The sequence below is a fragment of the Callorhinus ursinus genome, unplaced genomic scaffold, assembly GCF_003265705.2.
Source record: "Callorhinus ursinus isolate GAN/ISIS: 27379988/994484 unplaced genomic scaffold, GSC_fseal_2.0 scaffold10, whole genome shotgun sequence".
NCBI lineage: Eukaryota > Metazoa > Chordata > Mammalia > Carnivora > Otariidae > Callorhinus > Callorhinus ursinus.
This window is the reverse complement of record NW_027397072.1, coordinates 53,162,924-53,187,378: the sequence shown is the minus strand read 5'-3', so window position 1 is coordinate 53,187,378 and position 24,455 is coordinate 53,162,924. Positions and strand designations below refer to the sequence as shown.

General features: G+C 41.1%; 1 protein-coding gene across 1 annotated transcript in view; it reads left to right on the top strand.

Moving 5' to 3' along the window:
* Positions 1 to 21,422, top strand: part of ANXA4 (annexin A4) — a 76,921-nt gene extending 55,499 nt beyond the window's left edge. Inside the window, exons 5-13 of the mRNA XM_025868540.2 lie at positions 1,224 to 1,337; positions 2,163 to 2,253; positions 3,808 to 3,887; positions 5,626 to 5,682; positions 10,576 to 10,669; positions 13,426 to 13,521; positions 14,078 to 14,136; positions 15,097 to 15,219; positions 20,346 to 21,422. Of these exons, the coding sequence (XP_025724325.1) occupies positions 1,224 to 1,337; positions 2,163 to 2,253; positions 3,808 to 3,887; positions 5,626 to 5,682; positions 10,576 to 10,669; positions 13,426 to 13,521; positions 14,078 to 14,136; positions 15,097 to 15,219; positions 20,346 to 20,405 (774 nt within the window). The 3' untranslated portion in view covers positions 20,406 to 21,422. The remainder of the gene's footprint in view (positions 1 to 1,223; positions 1,338 to 2,162; positions 2,254 to 3,807; positions 3,888 to 5,625; positions 5,683 to 10,575; positions 10,670 to 13,425; positions 13,522 to 14,077; positions 14,137 to 15,096; positions 15,220 to 20,345) is intronic.
* The last annotated feature ends 3,033 nt before the right edge of the window (positions 21,423 to 24,455 follow it).

Sequence of the window (24,455 nt, the reverse complement as noted above, 5' to 3'; positions counted from 1 at the left end):
AATCAGAGATCTGATTTGAACAGTATCTGAGCTTCTTATATTGGTTGATCTTAAGTGGGTTCTTGAACTCTCTGACCTGTTCTAGGAGGAGATGTGAATAATCTTCTTTAGAATTTGGTCCTTTGTCCAAAGAATTACATTTCTTTTTGGGAATTGAGTCTTAAGAAATAATCATAGGGGCGCCTTGGGTGGCTCAGTCGTTAAGCGTCTGCCTTCGGCTCAGGTCATGATCCCAGGGTCCTGGGATCTAGCCCCGCATCAGGCTCCCTGCTCCGCAGGAAGCCTGCTTCTCCCTCTCCCCCTCCCCCTGCTTGTGTTCCTTCTCTCGCTGTGTCTTGCTCTGTCAAATAAATAAATAAAATCTTTAAAAAAAATAATCATGAATGATCACAAAGATAACAGCTAAATGCATGTATATGTAACAGTACAAATAGAAACAGGGGACCAATGAAAGAAATTATATTGCATGTGCATATAGAAATTTTAGCAGCTGTTGAAAATGTCATAGGTGATTATCGACTCGGAAATATATTCAAAGTACATTGCTAAGGGAGTGAATACATTTAAGTCAGAGTCTACAAACTTTTTGATCTCAAGATCCTTTTACACTCTTAACTTACTGAGGACTTTTTTGTTTTTGTGGATTATATCTATTGATATTTGCCGTATTAGAAATTAAAACAGGCATTTAAAAAATATGTATCTGTTAAAACTTATTTAAAAATAATAAACACATTACATGTTAATATAAATAACACTTTTATGAAAAATAGCTATACATTCCAAGACAAAAACATTTACAAGAAAATTGGCATGGTTTTACATTTTGCGAAGTTCTGTAATGCCCGGTTTAATGGAGCACGGTTGGATTCTCATATCTGCTTCTGCACTGTTTGCAGTGATGTGTGGTTTTGGTTGAAGCATAGGAAGAAAATCTGGTCTTGTACAGATACGTAGTTGGAAAGGGGGCATTTAAAAAGCCTTGTAACATAATTGTAGAAATGTATGTTGTGTCCAGTAGTCTTTGCAAAACTCCACTGTACAACTGTGAGAGAATGACAGTGAAAAGGCAAATACTGTCTTCGTGTTATCATGAAGAGAGTTGCGACCCTGCAGCCCCCCTGAAGGGGTCTGGAGACCCCAGGCAGCCCTGGCCCACACTTTGAGAGCGGCTGGTTTAAGTTAGTGTGGCAGTTACACAGAGCCCCTTGCTTGCTTTGCAGGACCTGATAGACGACTTGAAGTCGGAACTGAGTGGCAACTTTGAGCGGGTGATCGTGGGGATGATGACGCCCACCGTGCTGTACGACGTGCAGGAGCTGCGGAGGGCCATGAAGGTGTGTGGCCCTTCTCTCCTGCAGCCGCTGACTGGCTTCCTCAAGAAAGTGACCAAAGCCTTGTGAGAGTGGGGAGGGTGAGGTACAGGAGAGTTTCCCTCGTTGATGACAACGCGAGAACATGACATTACATTACAGCAGTTGTCACTTAGGAGTTGTTCTCAACAAAGTGATGCAATCATTTGCTCTTTCCTGTGGCTCCGTAGGGAGTGGTGATGGTTGTGCCTGTGGTGCGGCTCTAGGAACTTCCTTGCTGTGTTAGCTGCTTTCGAGATATGAAACTGCTTTATGGTGGACCCAGTGGAGCCTCTGGGTCTGCTGTAGGCTCAGAACTGTCAGAAAGGATTCTTGGCCTCCCTGATTGCTGGGTCCACTGTGCCCCAGCCCAGGGTCTGCCAGTTTTGAATGATCAACTACGAAATTTAAATACAATTACCCTCCCCAACCATGTCCGTAAACAGCCTTGTGGAAGGTTCTGGGAAAACAAAGAGGTTAACAGTCTTTGCCAGGAGATTCTGCCCTTCACAGGAAAAGTACAGGGGAAGTCAAGGAAAGATTAAGCGCCCCCAGAGGGCAGGCCCTGTCCATAACCTGGCACAATAACCATCCAATAGAAACAGCCCATAAATGTTTGTTATTACTAAAAACAGTTATGATAAATACATTGGAATTTGGGCAGGACAATTAAAATTAGCAAATCCTGTTGCTAGAACCCCGTGGGTTGTCTTTATTCTCTGCAGATTCCTGGCTATATATGCCTCTGTGTCTGGGATTTAACATTGTAAACTGGCTCCAAACTCCCTCTCCTCTGGGTTTCTTGTGTAGGGAGCTGGCACGGATGAGGGCTGCCTGATTGAGATCCTGGCCTCCCGGACGCCCGAGGAGATCCGGCGCATAAACCAGACCTACCAGCTTCGTATGTAGCATCCTCAGTGGCCCCGTTGAGGCTTCACTGTGATTTGAGAAGTAAACTAGCAGCGGGTCGTTACCTACAGATTAAACCCCCTTCATAGCAACACTGACCATGAGGGATCCTCAGTTTCAGGCAGATCCCTCTCTAGGGAAATGACAGTCTGTTGGCTTCTCAAGACTTTTCTGGTTAAGATGCCACTCCACTGAAGCCACCCAGTGTAGCATTTTATGACCCTGAAAGTTGGAAGGTTCTTATTATCAAGCAGAGAATCAAACATGTTTGTTCAAAAGTGGTGGCACCAATGAATCTTAACATTCTAGGGAATGGCCTGGAGGGGCTGTCTAGCCCAACTTCTGACCTCCAGACGGGACTGTATACATCCTCCAGCTATCTCAGAAAGATAGACATTTACTGCCCTCTTAAAAATCTCCAGAGGATGATACTTATGAAGAGCCTTTAAAATATGTCTTTTTGCCCTAAGAGGGCAATAAAAAAATGCACAAAAGGTTTAGATCCTAAAGTGCTTATTTGGTATTGTTCATACAGCTATAAATATCCAACAGTAGCAGATTGGCTAAGCAAAATATGGTGCACCCACACCGTGGAGTATTATGTAGTCACCAAGATGTGTATTGAAGGATATTATTAAATTTTATTAAAGGGATTATGGTAGAGTTTTGTGGGGTTTTTTTTTCCTCCTTCATTTTATTTATTTGTTTTTCCCTAAGTTTCCCATAGCAAACATGCACTACTCCGGTAGAAAGAAAACAAAACAATAAGAGTTTTTTGGTAAGTGTTCAGAGCAGGAGATACTAGACCTTGGGAGCTTGGTTCAAGCACTCAGATCCCCACGTCTGCTGAATATAGGTTTTCTAAACCTGAGGGTCTGTGAAGGGTTAGAGCTTCTCTGGGGGAAACTCTCAGAAGGCACGTGCTGGAATTTGGGCCTGACAGCCCCCTGCAGGTCCCCAAACATGGGTTCAGAAACTGCTTTCTGTTTTCCTTTCAACAGTCACCATTCTCTGTGTCACTGAGAACCACAGTGAGGACAGAGCCCTGGGCAGTAGGAACCACAGAAGGGAGAATTACAGCCCCAGCCTTCTCGACCTCCCATGTTTTTTTTCTTTTTTTAAAAATTTTTTTAAAAGATTTTACTTATTTATTTATTTGACAGAGAGATAGAGAGCACAAGCAGGGGGAATGGCAGGCAAAGGCAGAGGGAGAAGCAGGCTCCCCGCAGAGCAGGGATCCCGATGCGGGGCTCCATCCCAGGACCCCGGGATCATGACCCGAGCCGAAGGCAGACGCTTAACCGACTGAGCCACCCAGGCGCCCCTCGACCTCTCATGTTAAGGAACAGGAACATCTTGTTTCCTCTAATCCTACCTTGACCATTTCATCAGTGTTCAGTTTTTGAAAAACTGTGCAGGGTGAAAACCCTCACGAGGAGCTGCTTCAGTAAACTGGCTAATCTTGGGGAGGGCAGACGGCTCTGGAGCAGGACGTGGTGCTGGGCAGGACTCTCTCCTGATGCAGCTCATTTTGCTCTCTTGCCAGAGTATGGGCGGAGCCTTGAAGATGACATTCGCTCTGACACTTCGTTCATGTTCCAGAGGGTGCTGGTGTCTCTGTCCGCTGTGAGTTGCTCCCTCTGTGGGCTGCTTCTGACAGGGGTTGAGTTCCTTGGGGCGCTCACTCCACATCTCTTCTCCCGACTTTCTCATCCTTTCATCCTCGCAAATGTGCATGTTCCCCAGGTGTTGTTCTTGGGCCTGTCGTTTTCATCTTCTTTCTTTTAGAGACTCTGGGTAGTCACGCATACCCATTTATTCAAACTTGTGTATACAAGTACCTACTACATGCCAGATACCCTTGCTTTATGAGTTTATGTTATCATATATATAAATATTATATTTATCTATCAGGTACACAGGTTGCTGTAATAAAGGCAGGAAAAGTGCCCAAGGAGAGGGACAGAGTAAAAAGAAGGTTCGAGGAGAGAGTCTGGTTGCAGAAACAAAGCAAAGCCTTCATGACAGAGATGCCGGTTTGGAGAGGACCTGGAGGTTTGCTAGGATTTCAAGAAGCAGAGGTGTAGGTGGGTGCATCACACACAGGAAGAACAGCCAGAAAGAGGCAAGGAGGCAGGAACCATGGGGTGTTTCATGTCAGTTAACTGAGCAGTCGGCAGGCAATTCTAGGAGCAAGGTGGAAGGAAGACCTGGGATCCCTTGTTGCAAGAGTAGTAGGGAGCCACTGAAGGTTTGGGAACGCTGGAGGGAACTGCATTTTCAGAAGAGTAATGTAATAATGATGTGTAAGATCAGTTGAACTGGAGGCTGGGAGGCCAGGTCGGTAGTTTACTTCAATATTCCAGATGAGAAATAAAGCAGGACTGGGCTAGTGTGGGATCAGAGGTGCCAGAAAATAGGTGATGCATCCATGAGATATTTCACATGACTTCCAAATTTTGTCTTTATCCCGACCTCCTTCCTGAGTATAAGACTCTCATTTCTCACTGCTTTCTAAGGTGCTTCCTCAAATCAGGCCTCCTAACCTAAATCTGAACTCATTTCTCTCTGCCCGCTCCCGCCCCCAAAACGGCTCATCTTCCTGACTTGCCTGTTTCTGTTAATACTGTTGCTCTTCTTCCAACAAAGCAGGACCCTGGAAATCATCTCGCACCCTCTCTCTCCCCTGTCTCTGATACTTAATAACGCCAGCCTACTTTTCTTATTTCCTACCCGTTTTGTTCTTTGCCTCCCAGATTTAGCATTCTGCCAAGCCATGCCTAGACCATAGAATGTTGAGACAGCATAGCAAATAAAAATAGTCTAACAAACCAGAGGGAAGTCGCCTGTTTTGTGGCTCCTTAAGCATTCCTCCAAGGCTTCGATCCCGCCCTCTCCCAGAGCTGGTGTCCGTGAGGGATGGAGCATTTTCACATGCTCCTTAAGCCCCACCGCTGGTCCTAGACTCTTGATTTTCTTCTGTTCCCCAGCCCCTGTTTGGCAGAATTGATCAATGTAGATTTGCCAGTTAGGAAGGCCTTGGTCAGCTAGGAAGACATAGGCGTGGGGGGAGGTGGTTCAGGGGAGGAGACAGCAGGGGAGGGGCGGTCAGCAGGCGGGGTTCGCTCTCCTTCACTTCTCCTGGCACAGACACCCGGGCAGCATTCAGGAATCTCTGGCTCTCTGGTTGGTAATGTTTTCTAGGCACAGGTTAGAGCCACAGGAATAATGGAAGCACATTCAGCCCTCCCTAGGCTGGAAGTGTGACCCCTGTTGGCATTCTATCTAATGACCATGTCCTTGGCTTCCCAGACATTCTGTCTTCATGGATACTGTCTCATTCTCTTTGCTTTGTTTTTCTCAGGGTGGCAGGGATGAAGGAAATTATCTGGATGATGCTCTCATGAGACAGGATGCTCAGGTTAGTAGAACTGCAGTTTCTTTCTTTTCTTTTGCCAGTAAGGCCTTAGTTGGTGGACCCCCTGTTATATTTGTATTTCAGTGTATATTGGTCAGGCTGGGATATGTTCTATTAAAATAAAAAAAGATTCCCACAGATGACCTTTAATAGCAGAAATTTCTTGCAGAAATATACCTGGGGCTTGGGGTGACACAGGGCATCATTATATAAGATCCCTGGGTTCTTGACACTGAGATCATGGTATGGCCACCCCAGAGAACCATGGAGTGTCTTCTGAATCACCTGGAGGTGAAGGGACCTGCCTATGCTTTGTTTACCTTGCATTTTTACTTCCCCAGAGAGAACGTTTGCTAGAACCTGTGTAAAAGAGCTTGGCACAGTGTGTACCCTGTTGGGTAAAATTAATATCAAACCCCAAGAAGCAGTTGTTTCCCTGGTGCCCAGCCCATTGATGGCTGTCCTGGCACCAACCCCCGATTCATTTACTGTGGCCAGATAACACTAATTACAATAGCTAATAAAAAACAGGTCCTTACCAGGTACCAAACACTGTTGTGAGCTCTTGACATGAAGTATGTCGTTGAATCCTTGCAATAAGCCCACGAACCAAGTACTGCTATCCCCATTTTATGGATGAGGAAATTGAGGCTTATAGTAGTCCAGTTCCTTGCTCAAGTTCACAGGTAATACATGGCAGCACTAGGGTTTGAACCTGGGCAATTTGGATCTAGACCCTGTACTCTTAACCAATATACAACCATAGCGAAGGGTTGGTCCCGTTCAGTATGTGAGGTATGAATCACTATGGATTCTACAGGAAAGAACCTGTTGCTTTCACCAGAAGGGAGAGGGGTAATCGTGTCTTAAGAGTTCTGAGGATACAAGGGGGCCCATCCCATACTGAAGAAATAGGAAATTGCCTTTAATCCAGAAGCTTTGAGGAGGGAGGAAGTATTGAAGACATTGGAACTCCAGGATGCTTATGTGAATTTCAACTACCTCAAGGACAGCATTTTTGGAAGCATGTTGGAAGGAGCCTCCATAGCCTGGGTGATTCTCAAATTAAATGAAGAGTTAGTGAGCAATTTATTCTGGAGACATTATACCCACCGTCAGTTTCTGGTGGGTCTCCTAGGTGCCAGGCATTGCATTTACAACCTTATGCTTTTTCCTTACAACATCTGTGGGGTAGATACTATTATTTCGTATGCCTTAGAGATTAAGAAACTGATGCAAAGATTTAAATAACTTGTCCCAGATCACATAGCTGGTGGAATTGGGCTCTTAGAATCCAGGTCTGTCTAATTTTTTAAAACCATGCAATTCAATGAACAAATGTTTTGGGGGCTCTTCAAGGAGCACAGTTCCCCTTGGGAGTGATCAAGGTGAAAAGGGGCTTCCAAGTAAGTTTGGGCTGGGGAAGTCGGACACAAGGAGTAGAGCTCAGAGTAGGTTTTTCTGGATCCTTTCAAGTCTTACCAAGAGGTGAGGAATTTAAGAACAACTGCAGGGAGATTTCAGCTCTTAGAGGATAAAACGGGAGGAAAACCTTTTCAGCCTTTGCTCTGTGACTTATATCAGCAACAAGGGGAGTATTTGCAAACAGTGGGTATTATATCTTGATTTTGACGGAGGAAAGTAAATGAGTTTGAGATGAGAAGAATGATCAGGGCAGGTGGAATTAGGTAATGGTTACTTTCAAAAGGTAGAAATCTTAAAATATAGAGGCTGTTATCCAACAAGTCCAATTGTATCTGTTCTTGGGATGAAACTTGCACCGAAGGACATAACCAGGAGCACTCAGAATTCCCACTTTAGAAAGAAACTTGTGATATAGTAAAACTACATTAAAAATGCCCTTGAGAGTTTTGGCTAGATGACACATTTTGATTCCCTTCTTCTGAAAAACAAACAAACCAGCAAATATAAAAATAGGGAAAATCTGCAGCAACACTGGAAACTATGGAGGAGGGCCATTAAAATGCCAGATGGGCGGCGAACCTGGGCCAATGACTCTGGAAGGACATTTCTGCCCCAGAAAAGGGGCTGATCCCCCCGCCAGCTCCAAGCCAGAAGCAGGCACAGTGGCTTCATGCAAACAGGAAGAAATTCCTCAGGGAACTCCTGAGTCTCGGCTGCCCTCCGTGGACAAGCAACTGGTGCTCCTGCTTGAAATCCATCCAAATAAAAAGTAAGGCGCTCCAGGAAGAATCCACTCACCTTGTTCTGGAGGGAAAAACCATATCTGGATAGGCTGCTCATCATTTAAGAATGGAAGAGCATGAAAAGCCACAAATGCCTCAGCCCAAACACCATGTGGCCCGTGAATACACAGAAGCAGGAAGGGAGGCAAACGTAGCCATACTGTAAGGAAGACACAGATTTCAGGTTGAGAGAAAAACATTTCAATTAAACAAGAGCTAAAAAAAAAAAAAGTGAGAAAATAACAGATGAACATGAAGCTGAATGAAGAGCAAGAAGAGATAAAGGGAGCTAGAGGGGCTCATGAGAAATGATCTTCAATGGAAATCTGAATTTTACAGTTTATTACTTTGCTACTTAGATGAAGCCTTTGTGCCCTTTGAGCTTTAAAACTCCATGGTTCTGTGAACTGACTCTAAAGCAGTGAGGAGATTAGACAAAGAAGCGAAGAATGAGGAGATGGAGGTAAGCCCACAGAGTGACAAAATGTGTCAAATAAGGGCATTTTGAGAAATTTAACAAGTCAGCTGCTGATTACAAATAGTTTAAAAACATTTGTTTTTAATAAAATACACATAACATAAAATTTGCCATCTTGACTGTTTTTAAGAATACAGTTCAGTAGTGTTAACTCTGTGCACATTCTTGTACAGCCCATCTCCAGAACTTTCTCACCTCACAGAACTGAAACTCTATACCCATTAAACAACTCCTCATCTCTCCCTCTCCCCAGCCACTGACAACCACAATTTGGCTTCCTGTTTCTAGAAGTTTGACCTCCCTAGAGGTCTCATACAAGTTAATCACACAGTATTCAGTGTTTGTCTAACTGGCTTATTTCACTTAGCATAACGTCCTCAAGGTTCATCCATTTTGCAGCCTGTGTCAGAATTCCCTTCCTTTGTAAGGCTGCAAAGCATTCCATTGCGTGGATGGATACCCACACTTTGCTTTTCCATTCACATGTTAATGGACAGGTTGGGTTGCTTCTCCCTTTTGGTTATTGTGAATGATGCTGCTATGAAGATGGTATACAAATATCTCTGTAAGATCTGCTTTCAGTTCTTTTGGCTGTATACTCAGAAGTAGTAGTATTAGATCCTATGGTAATTCTATTTTTAATTTTTTCAGGAACAGCCATACTGTTTCTATAGCAGCTGCATCATTCTCCATTATCATCAACAGCACAGGGTTCCAGTTTCTCTACATCCTCGCCAACACTTGCTATTTTGTTTTTTGTTTTTTTTTTAAGATTTTATTTATTTATTTGACAGAGAGAGACATGGCAAGAGAAGGAACACAAGTAGGGGGAGTGGGAGAGGGAGAGGCAGGCTTCCCGCTGAGCAGAGAGCCCGATGTGGGGCTTGATCCCAGGACTCTGGGATCATGACCTGAGCCGAAGGCAGACGCTCAACGACTGAGTCACCCAGGCACCCCTACTTTCTTTGTTTTTTTAAATAGCAGTGAGGTGATATGAATACTAGTTTTGATTTATCAGTAATGTAGTTAAAGCGATTAAAATTTCTTATAGTCCTACCTGTTTGGAATATAAGCAATTATGAAAAAAAAAATGTAAGCAATTACTAATGGGTCCTGGTTCTACTGTGAGACCTTCCGTAGCCTCAAGCAAATCACAGATCATTCCAGAGCGGTGTTGTCCAATAGAACTTTCTGTGATGCTAAAAATGTTTACGTTGGCGTTGTCTATTATGGGTAGCCACTAGCTAGTTTTAATTAACTAAATTTAATTTAATTTAAAATTCAACTTCTCAGTCAGACCAGCCACATGTGGCCACTGAGCACTTGAAATATAGCTAGTAAGATTAAGGAGTGAATTTTTAATTTAATTTAATTTTAGTTAAAATGTAAATAGGGCGCCTGGGTGGCTCAGTCATTAAGCTTCTGCCTTCAGCTCAGGTCATGATCCCAGGGCCCTGGGATCAAGCCGAGCCCCCGCATCAGGCTCCCTGCTCAGCAGGAAGCCTGCTTCTCCCTTTTCCTCTGCCTGCCGCTCTCCCTGCTTGTACTCTCTTTCTGTCAGATAAGTAAATAAAATCTTTAAAAAAAAATGTAAATAGCCACATTTGGTTGGTGGCTACTGTACAGAACGGCTAGTCTAGGGCATGCCTTTTAGCTCTTAAGATAAAACAATGTGGGGCACCTGGCTGGCTCAGTCAGTGGAGCATGTGACTCTTGATCTCAGGGTTGTGAGTTCAAGCCCCACGTTGGGTGTAGAGACTACTTAAAAATAAAATCTTTAAAAAAAGAAAAAGAGAGAACTATGTAGTCCGTATATTGGGAGCTGCTGGTGCTTGCTCTGACTTTCCCATTAGTCTTTTTTGGGGGGCGGGGCAGGAAGGGGCAGAGGGAGAGAGAGAATCCTAAGCACGCTCCACGCCCAGCACGGAGCGAAGGTGGGGCTCAATCTTAAGACCCTGAGATCATAACCTGAGCTGAAAACAAGAATCGGATGCTTAACTGACTGAGCCACCCAGGCGCCCCAAGGTCCCATTAGTTTTATACCTAAGGAAAAATCTTGAGTCATTGCCACTCACCACAAACAGCATTCCCACACCCATCACCAACAAAATAAAACAAAGCCAGCTCAGCTCTTTGATGTTCTGGAAATATTTGCATGTTTCCTGGCACCTTCTCTGTGATGGTTTAAACTTGTGCTTTGTTTGGCTTCAGGACCTGTATGAGGCTGGAGAGAAGAAATGGGGGACAGATGAGGTGAAATTTCTAACTGTTCTCTGTTCCCGGAACCGAAATCATCTGTTGCATGGTAAGGCGCTTGCCTCATCTTCCAAAGAAAATGAGAGATGATGAAAACTATTGTCCATTATTAATTGAGAATTTTCCCCCTTTACTTGTACAAAGAACAGATTGTACTGAATTGTCTTAGAAGTTTTACCTTGGATATGTATGAGTGCAACGATGTGCATGAGGGCCAGTTTCTTTTTTTCTTTTTTTAAAGATTTCATTTATTTATTAGAGAGAGAGAGGACGAGTGAGGGGGAGGAGCAGAGGGAAAGGGACGGGAGAAGCAGACTCCCCACTGAGCAGGGAGCCCGACATGGGGCTCGATCCCAGGACCCTGGGATCATGACCTGAGCCGAAGGCAGATGCTTAACGGACTGAGCCACCCAGGTGCCTGCTGAAAGATTAATTATGAATAATTAGCAGATATACAACATATTAATAGGAGTTTGGCATTTCTGTTTGTGGGAAACCAAACCTTCACGGTCAGTCCTTTTTCCAAAGCAGCCCCATTTCATTTTAGTTATGTAAGAAAAAATCTTCAGTACATCGGTGAGCAATAAAATAAAATTGTTGGTTGACATTTATTCCTAGTTAATATCCAAGTTGTAAAGCTAATAGAAGTGATTTCTTTAGGGAGTATGTTGCATAAGATACATAGTGGATAATTCCAAATTTTATTTCCTTTGTGTAATGTTTCTAATTTGCTTCTGATGATGCTTAGTCTTTGTAATGTGCTTTAACTTCTTTGGGGAAAAAATTGTAGCAAATTTGTCGCCAGGTTTATTTTCTTCTTGTGAACAGCAATAAGGATTTAATAAGATATTTCATCTTTTATGTAAGCTCTTTAGGTCTTTATGTTGCATCATCATTTTTTAAGCCCACCATGCCTTATAATCACACACAATTTACAAAACCTATGGGAAATTTGAGAAGAAGGAGTTCAGTAAATTGAAAACATAATTGAAAATTACAACACATTTGGAAGTTGCGTTTATTTCAGATATTCCACAGTGACTAAAAATAGGTGATTACACCTGTTAATAAATGTCATGGGCTACCTACCATCAGCTGCACCAACTTCTGACTCAGCTCCTTATTTCTTCCCCTTCCCTTCCTTGCCGGATGACTAATTACATAAATCTCCCCCTGGTGGTACTTTCCAAGAACTGCAGGTCCTCAAAAAATGCAAATAACAATTTTCACTTCTAGGCCCAAGTCAGTTGTTGGGAAGTTATAAAATATCTGCTTGTAAACCACTGGAAGAAAATCTAAGCACTCTTGGGATAAAGAAAACTTCATAGTTTTTTTACCAGCCAACAATAATAGTGAGGATTCAAAAAACTAAGGTTTTATTAATTATCTTCTAGGTGCAGTGCTAAGCATATTAAAGATTTTTTTTTTATTATTTGACAGAAAGAGAGAGAGAGCACAAGCAGGGGGAGTGGCAGGCAGAGGGAGAAGCAGGCTCCCTGCTGAGCAGGGAGCCCAAATGTGAGGCTCAGTCCCAGGACCCTGGGATCATGACCTGAGCTGAAGGCAGACGCTTAATGACTGAGCCACCCAGACGCCCCCAGTGCTAAGCATATTACAAGCATTGTTTGTTGCAACATCCCATTGGAGCAGCCATTATTTCCCCCATTTTACAGTGGAGAAAACTGAGGCTTAGAAAATGTGTCAATTAGATCTTTTGATCCTAAGCAATAGACACAGACTCCAACTTAAGTAAGAAGAAGAAATAATACAGAATGGGACAAGAGGGAAAATGGAAAATACTGGTGGCTCACTGAATTGAAGGGAGAGCCAAACATTTCCAGGAAGTATAGAAATCAAGGCAGATCTGGGGATCTCAGTGGAAGGGAGTCACATATTTTATTTATAAGGCAGTTTCCCAAAGTCCGGTCTTCGTTGAAAATGCTGATTCTTGAACCCCTAGTTCAGGCTCGCTGACTTCAGATCCCTGAAAGTGACATCTAGGAAGTTTCCCAGGTTTCCCAGGTGAATCCTATGTTCTCTAGGGTTAAAGATGACTCAGTGCTTTTGGCCATCCCCACGGTCTGCTCAATTTAAAAATCCCCAGGAGGGTAAGACTGGTTCTGGTCCAGTGAACTGCCCACTCACTTGGTAGAGCTTATGGTGTATGTTAGGGGGCAGGGGTGTCCCTGGATTGACAGTCCTGTGAGAATCACCCTGATGGGGGGCCTGGGGCAGCGCCCCAAAGAAAGCAATGTTAAGAAGATAAATATCCACTCTAAGAAGCTCCAGAAAAAGACAGTAAGAGGAAAATAGGTTTATCACATTCAAAAATATTTGGCAAAAAGTGAAAAAAAAATTATGTTACAGTCTATTAAAAGATGCAACCATTTGGTTATCAAATGTAACTCAGTCTTGAAGGGGTTGAATTGCTCTAGTTTTGATGAGCCAAAAGGAAGATGAATATACAGGTGATTGCCAAGGCCAAAATTACAAAAAGGCATGTTCTGCTCATTAAAGGAACAATGAGAAAAGAAAGCAAATCTCTCCAGACGTTATCTCCATTTTATGTGTGAGAGAGCGGGGTCCCAAATAAGGGAAAGGCACAATAGTCCTTCGTCCTCTCCAACACCCATTCCACTTGCCACATGCCTCTTGGGTTCTCACTGATATTGTTAATTAATTTCCTCTTGTTGTATGCCAAAGAATAAAGAGTGAGTTCTAGAAAGAGGCTCATTCTCTCCATAAATTTTCATTTCCTCTATTCTTTTTTTATTATTTATAATTCCACTTTGTTATTGTTTGTAGTGTTTGATGAATACAAAAGGATATCACAGAAGGATATTGAGCAGAGTATTAAATCTGAAACATCTGGTAGTTTTGAAGATACTCTGCTGGCCATAGGTAAGCTGGTAGGGGGCAGGGAGTGGAGAAACAAATGTTTATAGACTGTCCTCCTTACCAGTTTGTTGTCATAGAGATCTAGTTTTTTGTTTTCAGGGATTAAAAAAAATGTTTAAATCACTCATAATGAGATCCAGAATTTTAAACAAGAAGTATTATATATGATCTGATTGTTATTGTATTATGTAGCTTTATATATCTTATATCCTGTGTGCCTTTAGATCTCAGTATGCTGGAAAGATAATCGTACAGTAGCTGCATCTTGCAAGTCTGTGAATGGTTAGAACTAATAACAGTTTCATATGGTATAGATAGTAATCATTTTGAAACTTTATGCTGCCTTTTGCTTTAATTGCCTTTATTATTTCTCCAATTAATTACTTTATTAATTACTTCTCCATGGCCTATGTTCATAAAGCATTGTTGGGCTAAAATTTTTCCGACAAAGCAATCGAGAGATACTCTTTCATACCTTGTAGAAACAGGGGGAACAACTGTCACTTTTTTCTCATAGATTTTATCTGTAATTTTTTATTTCTTTTTCTCATCTCAACAGTAAAGTGCATGAGGAACAAATCTGCATATTTTGCTGAAAGGCTTTATAAATCTATGAAGGTAAATGGCTTCATTTTTAGCATCTGAATGACCCCAACCTGTCTTGTGTCTACCTTCATGTTTACTTATGTTTCCCACACAAATTAACCAAAATCAGCCTGAGATATTCAGTTCATCAAATACTTCACTGAGTGGCTGCTACTGATAATACTAGGTAATATTTATTGAGTACTTATAATAATAGTGATCACTATTCCTAGTGCCGTATATATATGGATTAATTTTATCCCTACAACAGCTGAATGGGGCAGGTACTGTTGTTAACCCCCATTTTACAGTTGAGAAAAATGAGACATAGGGAGGTAGGCAGTTTGTCCAAGGTCCTCAGTGAGGATGTAACGGAGCAGGGATGCAAACACTGGCAGTCTGGCTTCATAGCCCAAGAACCTAACCGTGCATTATACTCTGTGTGCAGACACCCTTGCTGGGAACCGTGGGAGGTGCAGGAGAGATCAAAAGGTAGGAAGGGGAAGACAGGTATGGGCAGAAAACCAACAAGAGCAAAATAGGATGTAAGTTGAGGACCCAAATATCTAGGAACACAGAAAGAAGAGTATTTTTTTTTTCAATATTCGTTGAGGGGGTGAGGATCAGAAAAGACTATATAAAGAAGTTGGTATCTGTGAGCAGGACCTTCAAGGAAGCTTTATATGGGGGGATTTCATATGGTAGGAAGGATGGTAAGGCTGGGGAGGGAAGGAGGACATTCAGGGGGAGGAATCTGCAGGCGAGGCAGCAGGCTGAGAATTCAGAGTATGTCTCCAGTGGCAGGGAGTGGTCTCCTCTGGTCAGAACACAGAACATTGGAAAGCCTTGAACACTGTGGTGACGAGTATTCCACAGGCTTTCTAAGGTTGTGGTGCAAAGGACATCATCAGGAGAGCCATGCAGAGATTTGCCTTGATAAGCTAAAGAAGAACACCGTCTGAAAACCAGCATGGATCTTGTTTTCTTCCTTAGGGCTTGGGCACCGATGATGAAACCCTCATTAGAGTTATGGTTTCTCGAGCAGAGATTGATATGATGGACATCCGGGAAAACTTCAAGAGGCTCTATGGAAAGTCTCTGTACTCCTTCATCAAGGTAGGTCACGAGAGCCTGGCCTTGGCCCAGGGGAAAGCTTGGAGGAAAGAATGGGGTTCTAACCTGGGCATTCAGACACTTCTTAGCTGCTCCGTGGCAGATAGCATCCCCTTTAAAGATGGTACTCTAATTCAGGTATTTCCAGTTTCTCTCCTTTCACACAGATGTTTAAATCTCTGCGAGGTTAAAAGCTGGAAATGTTTGCCTTCTAAATATAGTGATTATTTCATGTTGACCCCAGACAGAGAAAGAGTATATTTTAATGGATAGTTTTAACAATGCAGTTTCCTTGTCTACCTGCTTATGGTGGAAGGTATATAACTAAATCCATCATCCAGAACCCTATCCCGGGCCAGCTGAGGTCCGCTGAAAACATGGAAAAGCATGTTAGTTACCCCGGATTGCTGCCTTTCTCTACCTGGCAGCAGACTTCCAGGAGTCCTAACCTGGCACAGGGGTGACGAGAAAGGACTCATCCCTCAAAACCCCTCATTACTGGGATTTCGCTTCCTGAGGAAGCCAGAAGGGTCTCATGAATATGAAGCCAAGACCCGCTTCCCTAGAAGCTGGTGTTGCCTGCACCACCTGTAAACTTCAAATCAGGATTTGATCCGTGGATTAAATATTCTGAATCCTACACATAGCTTGCAGAGTGTAATTATGAGGTGATTTGAGCTGCTGAGTTTGTTACTATGTATACAAAGCATTTAGGAACTTGTTTCTATTTCTGGACCTTCTATGAGGTAACCTTATTTTGCAGAGCTGAAATATAGCTAGCTGTAAGTAAAAGACTTTTTAGATTCAAGGATAACTGTAAAGGAAGTTATGGGAAAATACATTTATACTATATAATATAGAGTTAATATCCCTATATGAGGAGCTACAAATCACTAAGAAAAAGGAAAAAATCCAAAAAGAAAACATGCGCTTACTTCACAAAGGACAATAAATATATAGAATGATTAATACCAATAATATACAATCAATTGCAAGTAAAAACAAATCACCGTCTTTTACCCTATACCTTAACAAAGTTTAAAGAGATCAAACCAGCATTGAGAAGGGCTTGGGGAAAATTCACCATCTCTTATGGCAGGACTGTAAACTGGTCTAACCTTTCTGGGAGGCAGCTTGGCAATAAATGTTTGTTATTTTTTTTAAAATATTTATTTATTTATTTATTTATTTGAGAGAGAGAAAGAGCATGGGTGTGCGAGTGGGGGGAGGAGCAGAAGGGGAGAGAGAGAGAGAGAGAAGTGGACTCCCTGCTGAGCTCAGACCATGATGCAAGGTTCAATCACAGGACCCCGAGATCATGACCTGAGCTGAAATCAGAGTCAGACCCTTAACTGACTGAGCCTCCCAGGCACCCCAGGAATAAATGTTTAAAAAATAAACTATACCTCTTACTTAGCTATTACAGGTTTAGGAATTTATTTAGAGAAAATAATAAAATAAAAATGCATTAATCCACAGAATGGGAGAAAATATTTGCAAGTCATATTTAGTAAGGGTTTACTATCCAGAATATATAAAATGTTTCTACAACTCAACAAAAAGACAAACAACCCAATTTTAAAATGACAAAGGATTTGAATAGACATTTCTCCAAGGAAGATAAACAAATGGCCAATAAGCACACAAAAAGATGCTTAACATCATTAATCATTAGGGAAATGCAGATCAAAACCACAATGAAATACCACTTCATACCTACTAGGATGACTATAATTTTAGAAAACAGAAAATAACAAATGTTGGGGAGGATATGGAGAAATTGGAACCTTTGTACATTGCTGGTGTGGATGTAAAATGTTGCAAACACTGAAAAACAGTCTGGCATTTCCTCAAAGAGTTAAATATTTAAAAAAATAGTTAAACATAGAATTACCAAATGACCCAGCAATTCCACTCACTGCTGTATACTCAAAAGAAATGAAAACAGGAACTAACAGATACTTGTACACTAATGTAAACATTATTCATAATAGCAAAAGGTGGCAACAACCTAAGTATCCAGCAACAGATGAACGGATAAACAAAATGAGGTATATACATACATAAGAAGGAATGAGGTTTCTGGTACATGGATGTACCTTTGGAACATGCTAGGTGGAATAAACCAGACACAAAAGGACAAATACTGTATGATTCTGTGTACTTACACAAAATATTTAGAATAGGTAAGTTCACAGAGACAGAAAGTAGATTAGAGGCTACCAGGAGCTGGGGGAGAAAGGAAATAGAAGGTTATTGGTTAGTGGGTTACAGAGTAGGGGAGATGAAAAGGTTTTGGAAATAGACAGTGATGATGGTTACACAACAATGTGAATTAGTGCCACTGAGTTATACACTTTAAATGGTTAAAATGGTAAATTTTGTTATATATATTTTTTACCACATTTATGAAAGAATTTGAATAAAATCATTTCACGAAATGTGAAAAAAAGTCAACTAAATATTGGCTTTTTTTAAGATTTTATTTATTCTTTTGAGACACAGAGATAGAGAGCGAGAAAGCATGAGCAGGGAGAGAGGCAGAGGGAGAAGCAGGCTCCCCGCCGAGCCAGGAGCCCGATGTGGGGCTTGATCCCAGGACCCTGGGATAATGACCTGAGCCGAAGGCAGACGCTTAACCATCTGAGCCACCCAGGTGCCCCTAAATATTGTATTTCACCTTATTTTTTTTAAAGGTCATTTACCTTTTTCTTTTTCTTTTTTAAGATTTTATTTATTTATTTATTTGACAGAAAGAGACACAGTGAGAGAGGGAACACAAGCAGGGGGAGTGGGAGAGGGAGAAGCAGGCTTCCCGCTGAGCAGGGAGCCCGATGTGGGGCTTGATCCCAGGAACCTGGGATCATGACCTGAGCCGAAGGCAGATGCTTAACGAATGAGCCACCCAGGCACCTCTATATTTTATCTTAGTATTATTTATATTTACATTACTTTATGTTATTTATATTTTATAAATTATGTGGTATATACTTATGGTACATAATTCATTATATATTATTTTTGTTAACCAATAGGGGATGACTCAAATAAATTATGGAAAATTTATACGATGTAATAATATACAGGCACTAAAATGATGGAGTACAAAAATATTGATCGGCTCAGGCAACATCACTATAAATATATTTATATTATATGTTTATATATATATATAAATATATATATGTACACACAACACTGGAAAAGATTAAAAATAAAGAATATATTGCCCATTTAATAACAGTTGTCAGAAGGACAAGAACAGATATATAAAATATGTCAATAATGGAAAAAATGACTGGGATTCCTGGGTGGCTCAGTCAGTTAAGCATCTGCCTTCGGCTCAGGTCATGATCCCAGGGTCCTGGGATCAAGAGCCACGTTGGGCTCCCTGCTCAGCAGGAAGCCTGCTTCTCCCCCTGCTTGTGTGTGCTCTCTCTCTCTGACAAATAAATAAATAAAATCTTTAAAAAAAATAGAAAAAATGACAGAAGTAAGACAAAATAGAAAAAATGACAGAAGTAAGACAAAATGTAAGTTACAAATAAGCCCTCAGGTTATATAAAAATGTAAAATCCTAGTCTGTGCTGTTTATAAGGAACAACTAAACCACAGTGACATGTAAGTAGCTTAAAGTAAAGGCAGTTTACATTTGACAATATAAAAAAGAAAGCAGGGATTACACTATCGGGAAAAAGAAGAATTTAAGGAGAAAAAGCATTAAGTAGGAAAAAATGGGTTACTTTATATTAAGAAAGGCAACTGTACACAACAAAGATTAAGTTGCATGAAACTTGAAGTGCCAGTATTGCATTCAAATCTATAAACAAGAAATTTGAAGCTCCAAAAGAGTTTGATGGCAATAGTATGCCAGATAGAGTTTAACAAACACATCCTTATTCTTTGGCAGATTGATAGGGCAAAGCATAAAGAAGGATATATTAAGATTTATTTTAATAGATTTATATATTAAACTTTGAATCCTATAGACAGAGATTCCCTCTTCCTTTTATTTATTTATTTATTTGAGAGAGAGAGCACAAGCAGGAGGAGGAGCAGAGGGAGAGGGAGAAGCAGACTCCCCGCCGAGCAGGGAGCCCCATGTGGGGCTCATTCCCAGAACCTTGGGATCACGACCAGAGCTGAAGGCTGATGCTTAACCGACTGAGCCACCCAGGCGCCCCATCTTTTTTTTTTTTTTAAGATACATTTACTTATTTTAGAGAGAGAGTACAGGAGGGAGGGGCAGAGGGAGAGAGAGAGAATCTCAGGCTGACTCTCGCTGTGCATGGAGCCCAATGCTGGGCTCAGTCTCACAACTGTGAGATCATGACTTGTGTGGAAATCAAGAGTCGGACACTTAACTACCTCAGCCACCCAGGTGCCCCGAGATTCCCTCTTTTCTAGTGCCTGTGAAACACAAGCAAAAATTGATCTATTAATTAGACCATAAAAAATATATATGTAGAAATTATAGCACCTTTCTGGAAGGCTAGTTTGCAACACATATTGAAAGGCTTAAGAAAATACATGATGGTTAATCTGGTAATTCCCATTTTATGAAAATTTATCCTGACTAAATCATCAAGAAATGCACAAAAATTCAACTATAATTCTTATTGCAGCAGTGTTTAAATATTGAAAAACTGGAAACAACAAATATCTAACAATGGGGGAGGGTGATCAAATAAATTATTTTAGCTGTATACGATGGAATTCCTTTTAACCATTAAAGAATGATGTAGAAAAATATTTAATAAATTAAAACAGGGAAATAGTCTACATTATGTAAGAAAAGCAGAATACAGAACACTATAGGCCCATCCATCACACAGGAACCTACACACATAGAAAAAAGTCTGGAAGGATATGCACAAACCAAAATGTTAAGAATAGTCATCTCTGGATTGGTGGAATTAGGATTTTTATGTTCTTCTTTTAGGTCTTTATTCTCTACGTTGAACATGTATTATTTTTGCAATAAAAAAATAACAAATGTTATTTTTAAAAAACACCTCTCTGAGAAAAAGCCAGACAAGTTTGAAAAAGTTAACACAGATGCCTCTGAGCTGTGTATTCCGTGTCAAAACCCATTTACCTGACTGTACCTTTGCTTCGCTTGCCCCCAGGGAGACACATCTGGAGACTACAGGAAGGTCCTGCTCATTCTCTGTGGAGGAGATGATTAAAATACAATCCAAGAAGGATAGGAGGATTCCCAACACTTTGAATTTTTTTTTAAGTTCATTTTTCTACACTGCTATTAGCATTATCTCATTGCTTATTTCCAATTAAAACACCTACAGATGCTTCCTAGGATATAGACTGACTGTATTATTATTCATCTATAATTACTCATTATGATGCTTTAAAGCTGTACTTGCATTTCAAAGCTTATAAAACCTAAAAGGAGAGTTAAAATTAGAAATAAAAATGTACTCCATGTTTTTAACAGATTTCTTCCTCATCTGTGTTTCACAGAAATTGGAATGTATTAAATTTATTTCATGGTTTTGGTGAAAAACTATTAAAGTGGAAGACTGAAAGACTGTCCTAAAATCACTCTGCTTCCCTAATTCTAATCTCAAAGTGGCTAGTAATTTCTTGACTTGAAATTGTGAGCATCTAGTTCATAAGAATATCCAATTTGCTATTTTACGTGGTCATACTTGGAAGACATCCAGTAATCTCCTTTATTTAGATTTTGTCTATACTGTTAGTTGATCTCTACAAAAGTTTGCATGGGAGACTTCCTTCTTCACATCTTACGTTAAGATTATTTACTCTCTCCAGCTTCAAGTATACCAAAATCAGCCACTTGTCTGAACAAGTTAAATTCTTTGTGTGCTTATACGGATCATATATGTGTGGTTAACAAACATAAATGCTGAACATTCCACAATATTATGGTTAAAATCTTAATCTAGCTGGAAGATGAATGGAAAAAAATTAAGTGTCGAACCAGGTATTATTTTGGTGATGGGGACAAATAATACAAATATTCTGAATTTACGTAAAGGAATTTTTTTGTGCTAAAAATATTTTTTTAAATGTTTTTCAATTTTGTTGATTTGTAGCAATTTACATTTGCATTGTGCCTTTCAACTCTAGAATTATTCTGAAGTTGTACTTGATTTTATTCAAAAGTTCAGTTTGTATACAACATGGAAAAATAATTTTAATAAAACATGGTATCTTTAAAATGACATATATTCTTTCCCTAATTGACTTTTCCACTATCTTTAAAAAACTGTGTCACTTAGTTTCTATTAGAAACTGCCATTAAGCAGCACCTGGGTGAATCAGTCAGTTAAGCGTCTGCCTTTGGATCAGGTCATGATCCCAGGTTCCTGGGATCGAGCCCCACATAGGGCTCACTGGTTGGTGGGGACCTGCTTCTCCCTCTCCCTCTACCTACCACTTCCCCTGCTTGTGCTCTCTCTCTCTGTCAAAGAAATAAATAAAATCTAAAAAAAAAAAAAAAAAACTACAACATTAAGAAAAAATAATATAGCCTTATGTACACTTATTGCTCTAAAACTAATGTTCACATATACCAAACACTACTTAATGGTATGAAATAATGTATTTATTCTCTGGAAATGAGTGATGTGCTCTGTTCTACTAAGTAGAACATTTGTATTAAGTAAGAATAATTGCCTTCTTTGTTCATTCTATAATATCGTATTTTGATGGATGAAATATAGAGATATTTTTTCAATTTGTTTCTACTTGCCTATTACAAATGCTTGAGTTATTGGTGAAGGCTATTTGTATGAATACTTAGTCATTCCGATTAATTATAGGAAACAATACTGCTGCTTTGATACTTACCTAGAAAAGTATGGAATCTCCAACTTTATTTGGCTTTGGAAGCATTGCATTACAAATTTTTGGTAGCTTTATGTTTAAATTATATATAACTTAATCAAAATTTTAATACAAATTGCATTTGTTGACTGGAAGCAGGATAAGGCCACCTTGGAAGAATGTTTGTTTATTGTCAAGAACAAGCATGACTCTGGAATATAATTGTGAGGCAACTTTGTTTTTCTCTCCAATTGTTCATCTACATTTATTCACGGACCTCTCTCTTCTGGCTTTAGGTGGAAATTCAGATAGAGGTTAGAGCTGGAACTTTTCTGGTCACTCTTAGGTTTTGAAAAGTCCTACTGTGCAGTCCCTAAAGTCATTTTAGTAATTAATATGTCTAGCCAAAATTCCAAACTTGATTTACAGTTGAGGCTTCTTCCCTTGTTTAGCTCTGGCCTATTGCCAGCAGGAATAAGGAATATGGTGGACTTCTCTTCTTTCTCCACCTCAGTTTCTTTCCATAAATGCAACCCAAACTTAGCCAGGGTTGTAGCAGGAAGGAGGAGAGTAATGGGGAGCAGAGAAGTTCTTACCTGACTGTTATTGCTGTAGTGGTAGAGGATCAGCACTTTTTTTTTTTTTAATGTTTTATTTATTTATTCATGGGAGTCAGAGAGAGAGAGAAAGAGAGAGAGGCAGAGGGAGAAACGGGCTCCCCACCTGGCAGGGAGCCCAATGCAGGACTCGATCCCAGGACCCTGGGATCATGACCTCAGCCGAAGGCAGACGCTTAACCATCTGAGCCACCCAGGCGCCCGGATCAGCACTGTTTAACATTGGCAGATATTTAAAGCTGATTCTTAGGGGCATTCTCCCGGGTTCCTTAATCAACCCCATCACTAGGAAACTACTCATCTTCTGTTCCTCTGGCAAGGCAAATGTATTCTCCTTTAACAGCCCCTAGGAACTTGATGATACCCTCAGGTGCTCTTTGCTGAAGTCAGTTTGTCCTTCCCCCCCAGGCCTCTAGGACAGAATCTAAGATGATCCCATGCTGGCTATCTTCTGGTGGCCCACACTTATTCCATGGGAAACACTTGCACATCCTTTGTGCTGACAAATTCTGGGCATGAAGACTGATCCCCTTGCTGCCATCATTCTCCATCCCTCTCCTCCCCACCCCCCACCAAGCTGCCTCAGCCAGCGTCTACTGCTGATGGGAGTATAAATTGGTAGAATCATTTCAGAGAACGATTTGGCAATAGCTAGTAAAGTTGTTAAGTTCCTAGGAAATCCACTTCTAGGAATTTGGTGAATCTTTGCACATGATGTTCATTGCTACTCTATAAGAACACTAACGTAGAAGCAACCTAACTCCCTCACAATAAACTGTGGGTTAGTGACACAATGAGCAGTGAAAATTAACTGGAGATTTGTCAACTGGATGTCTTAAAAGTATAATTTTGAGAAAGGTGCAGAATGATAGGTACAGAATGATTCCATTTAATTACATGCCTAAATGTTCTAAAGAACATATATTACTTATGGGTATAAGAACACGCATGGGAAAAATGATATACACTATTCTCAGGATAGTGGTTACAGTGGAGGGAGAGACAGACTGAGATGGGGGGAACTTCGTTCTATATTCTATTTAAAATAATGAATCAAAGCAATTTTAATTTAAAATTATACTGTGGTGGGTCCATAGGTGTTCATCGTATTACTCTTGAGTAATTCACTGTAAATACTTTATTTAATAAGTAGCAGAAGGGAGTCAGGGAGTGAAAGCTGGCTGTCCAGAGTCCATAGCAACTGCTGTACACTTCAGGCGGACAGCTGTAAATTTTGATCGGGCCTCCAGAAGGCACTATAAGCCCTGCCAGTCCCGGTACCATACCCTATCCAGACGTTCCACTGCCGCTGAGGAGTGCAGGGAACATTTGCCACAACCCGTCTAGGGCAGCAGAAGGCTGATGTTTAAGAAACACAAAGGCCTAGCAAACTCCACATTGTAGGTCCTCCTCCCTGAGGAAGCCAGGCCAAATCTCCGCAAGGCGTGATCCCAGAGAGTGGTGAGCTCTTCTAAGGAAGAGCCCAAACGGCACCGTCCTTTTTGCCTCCTGCCTAGCGCAGAGCCTACAGGTATCCGGAACTCAAGGAACCTTTGCGGAAAGAATCAATGAGGGGGAACTCCCGGTCGGGCCAATACAATGGGGTGTGTGGAGTAACGCTAAAATCTAGGTTGGCCTCAAAGCTCACGGTAGTGTGAGACCCAGGCCGACCGCAGGCCAGCAATCACCTACATGCCTACTTTATTCCCGGTTCCAGCCCGCGTCCCTTTCAGTGCAGGCTCCACCCACCACGCACACTCGTCTTTCCCCGCCCCTTCCGGAGGCTCGCCGCGCGCACGCGCGCTCCGGTCC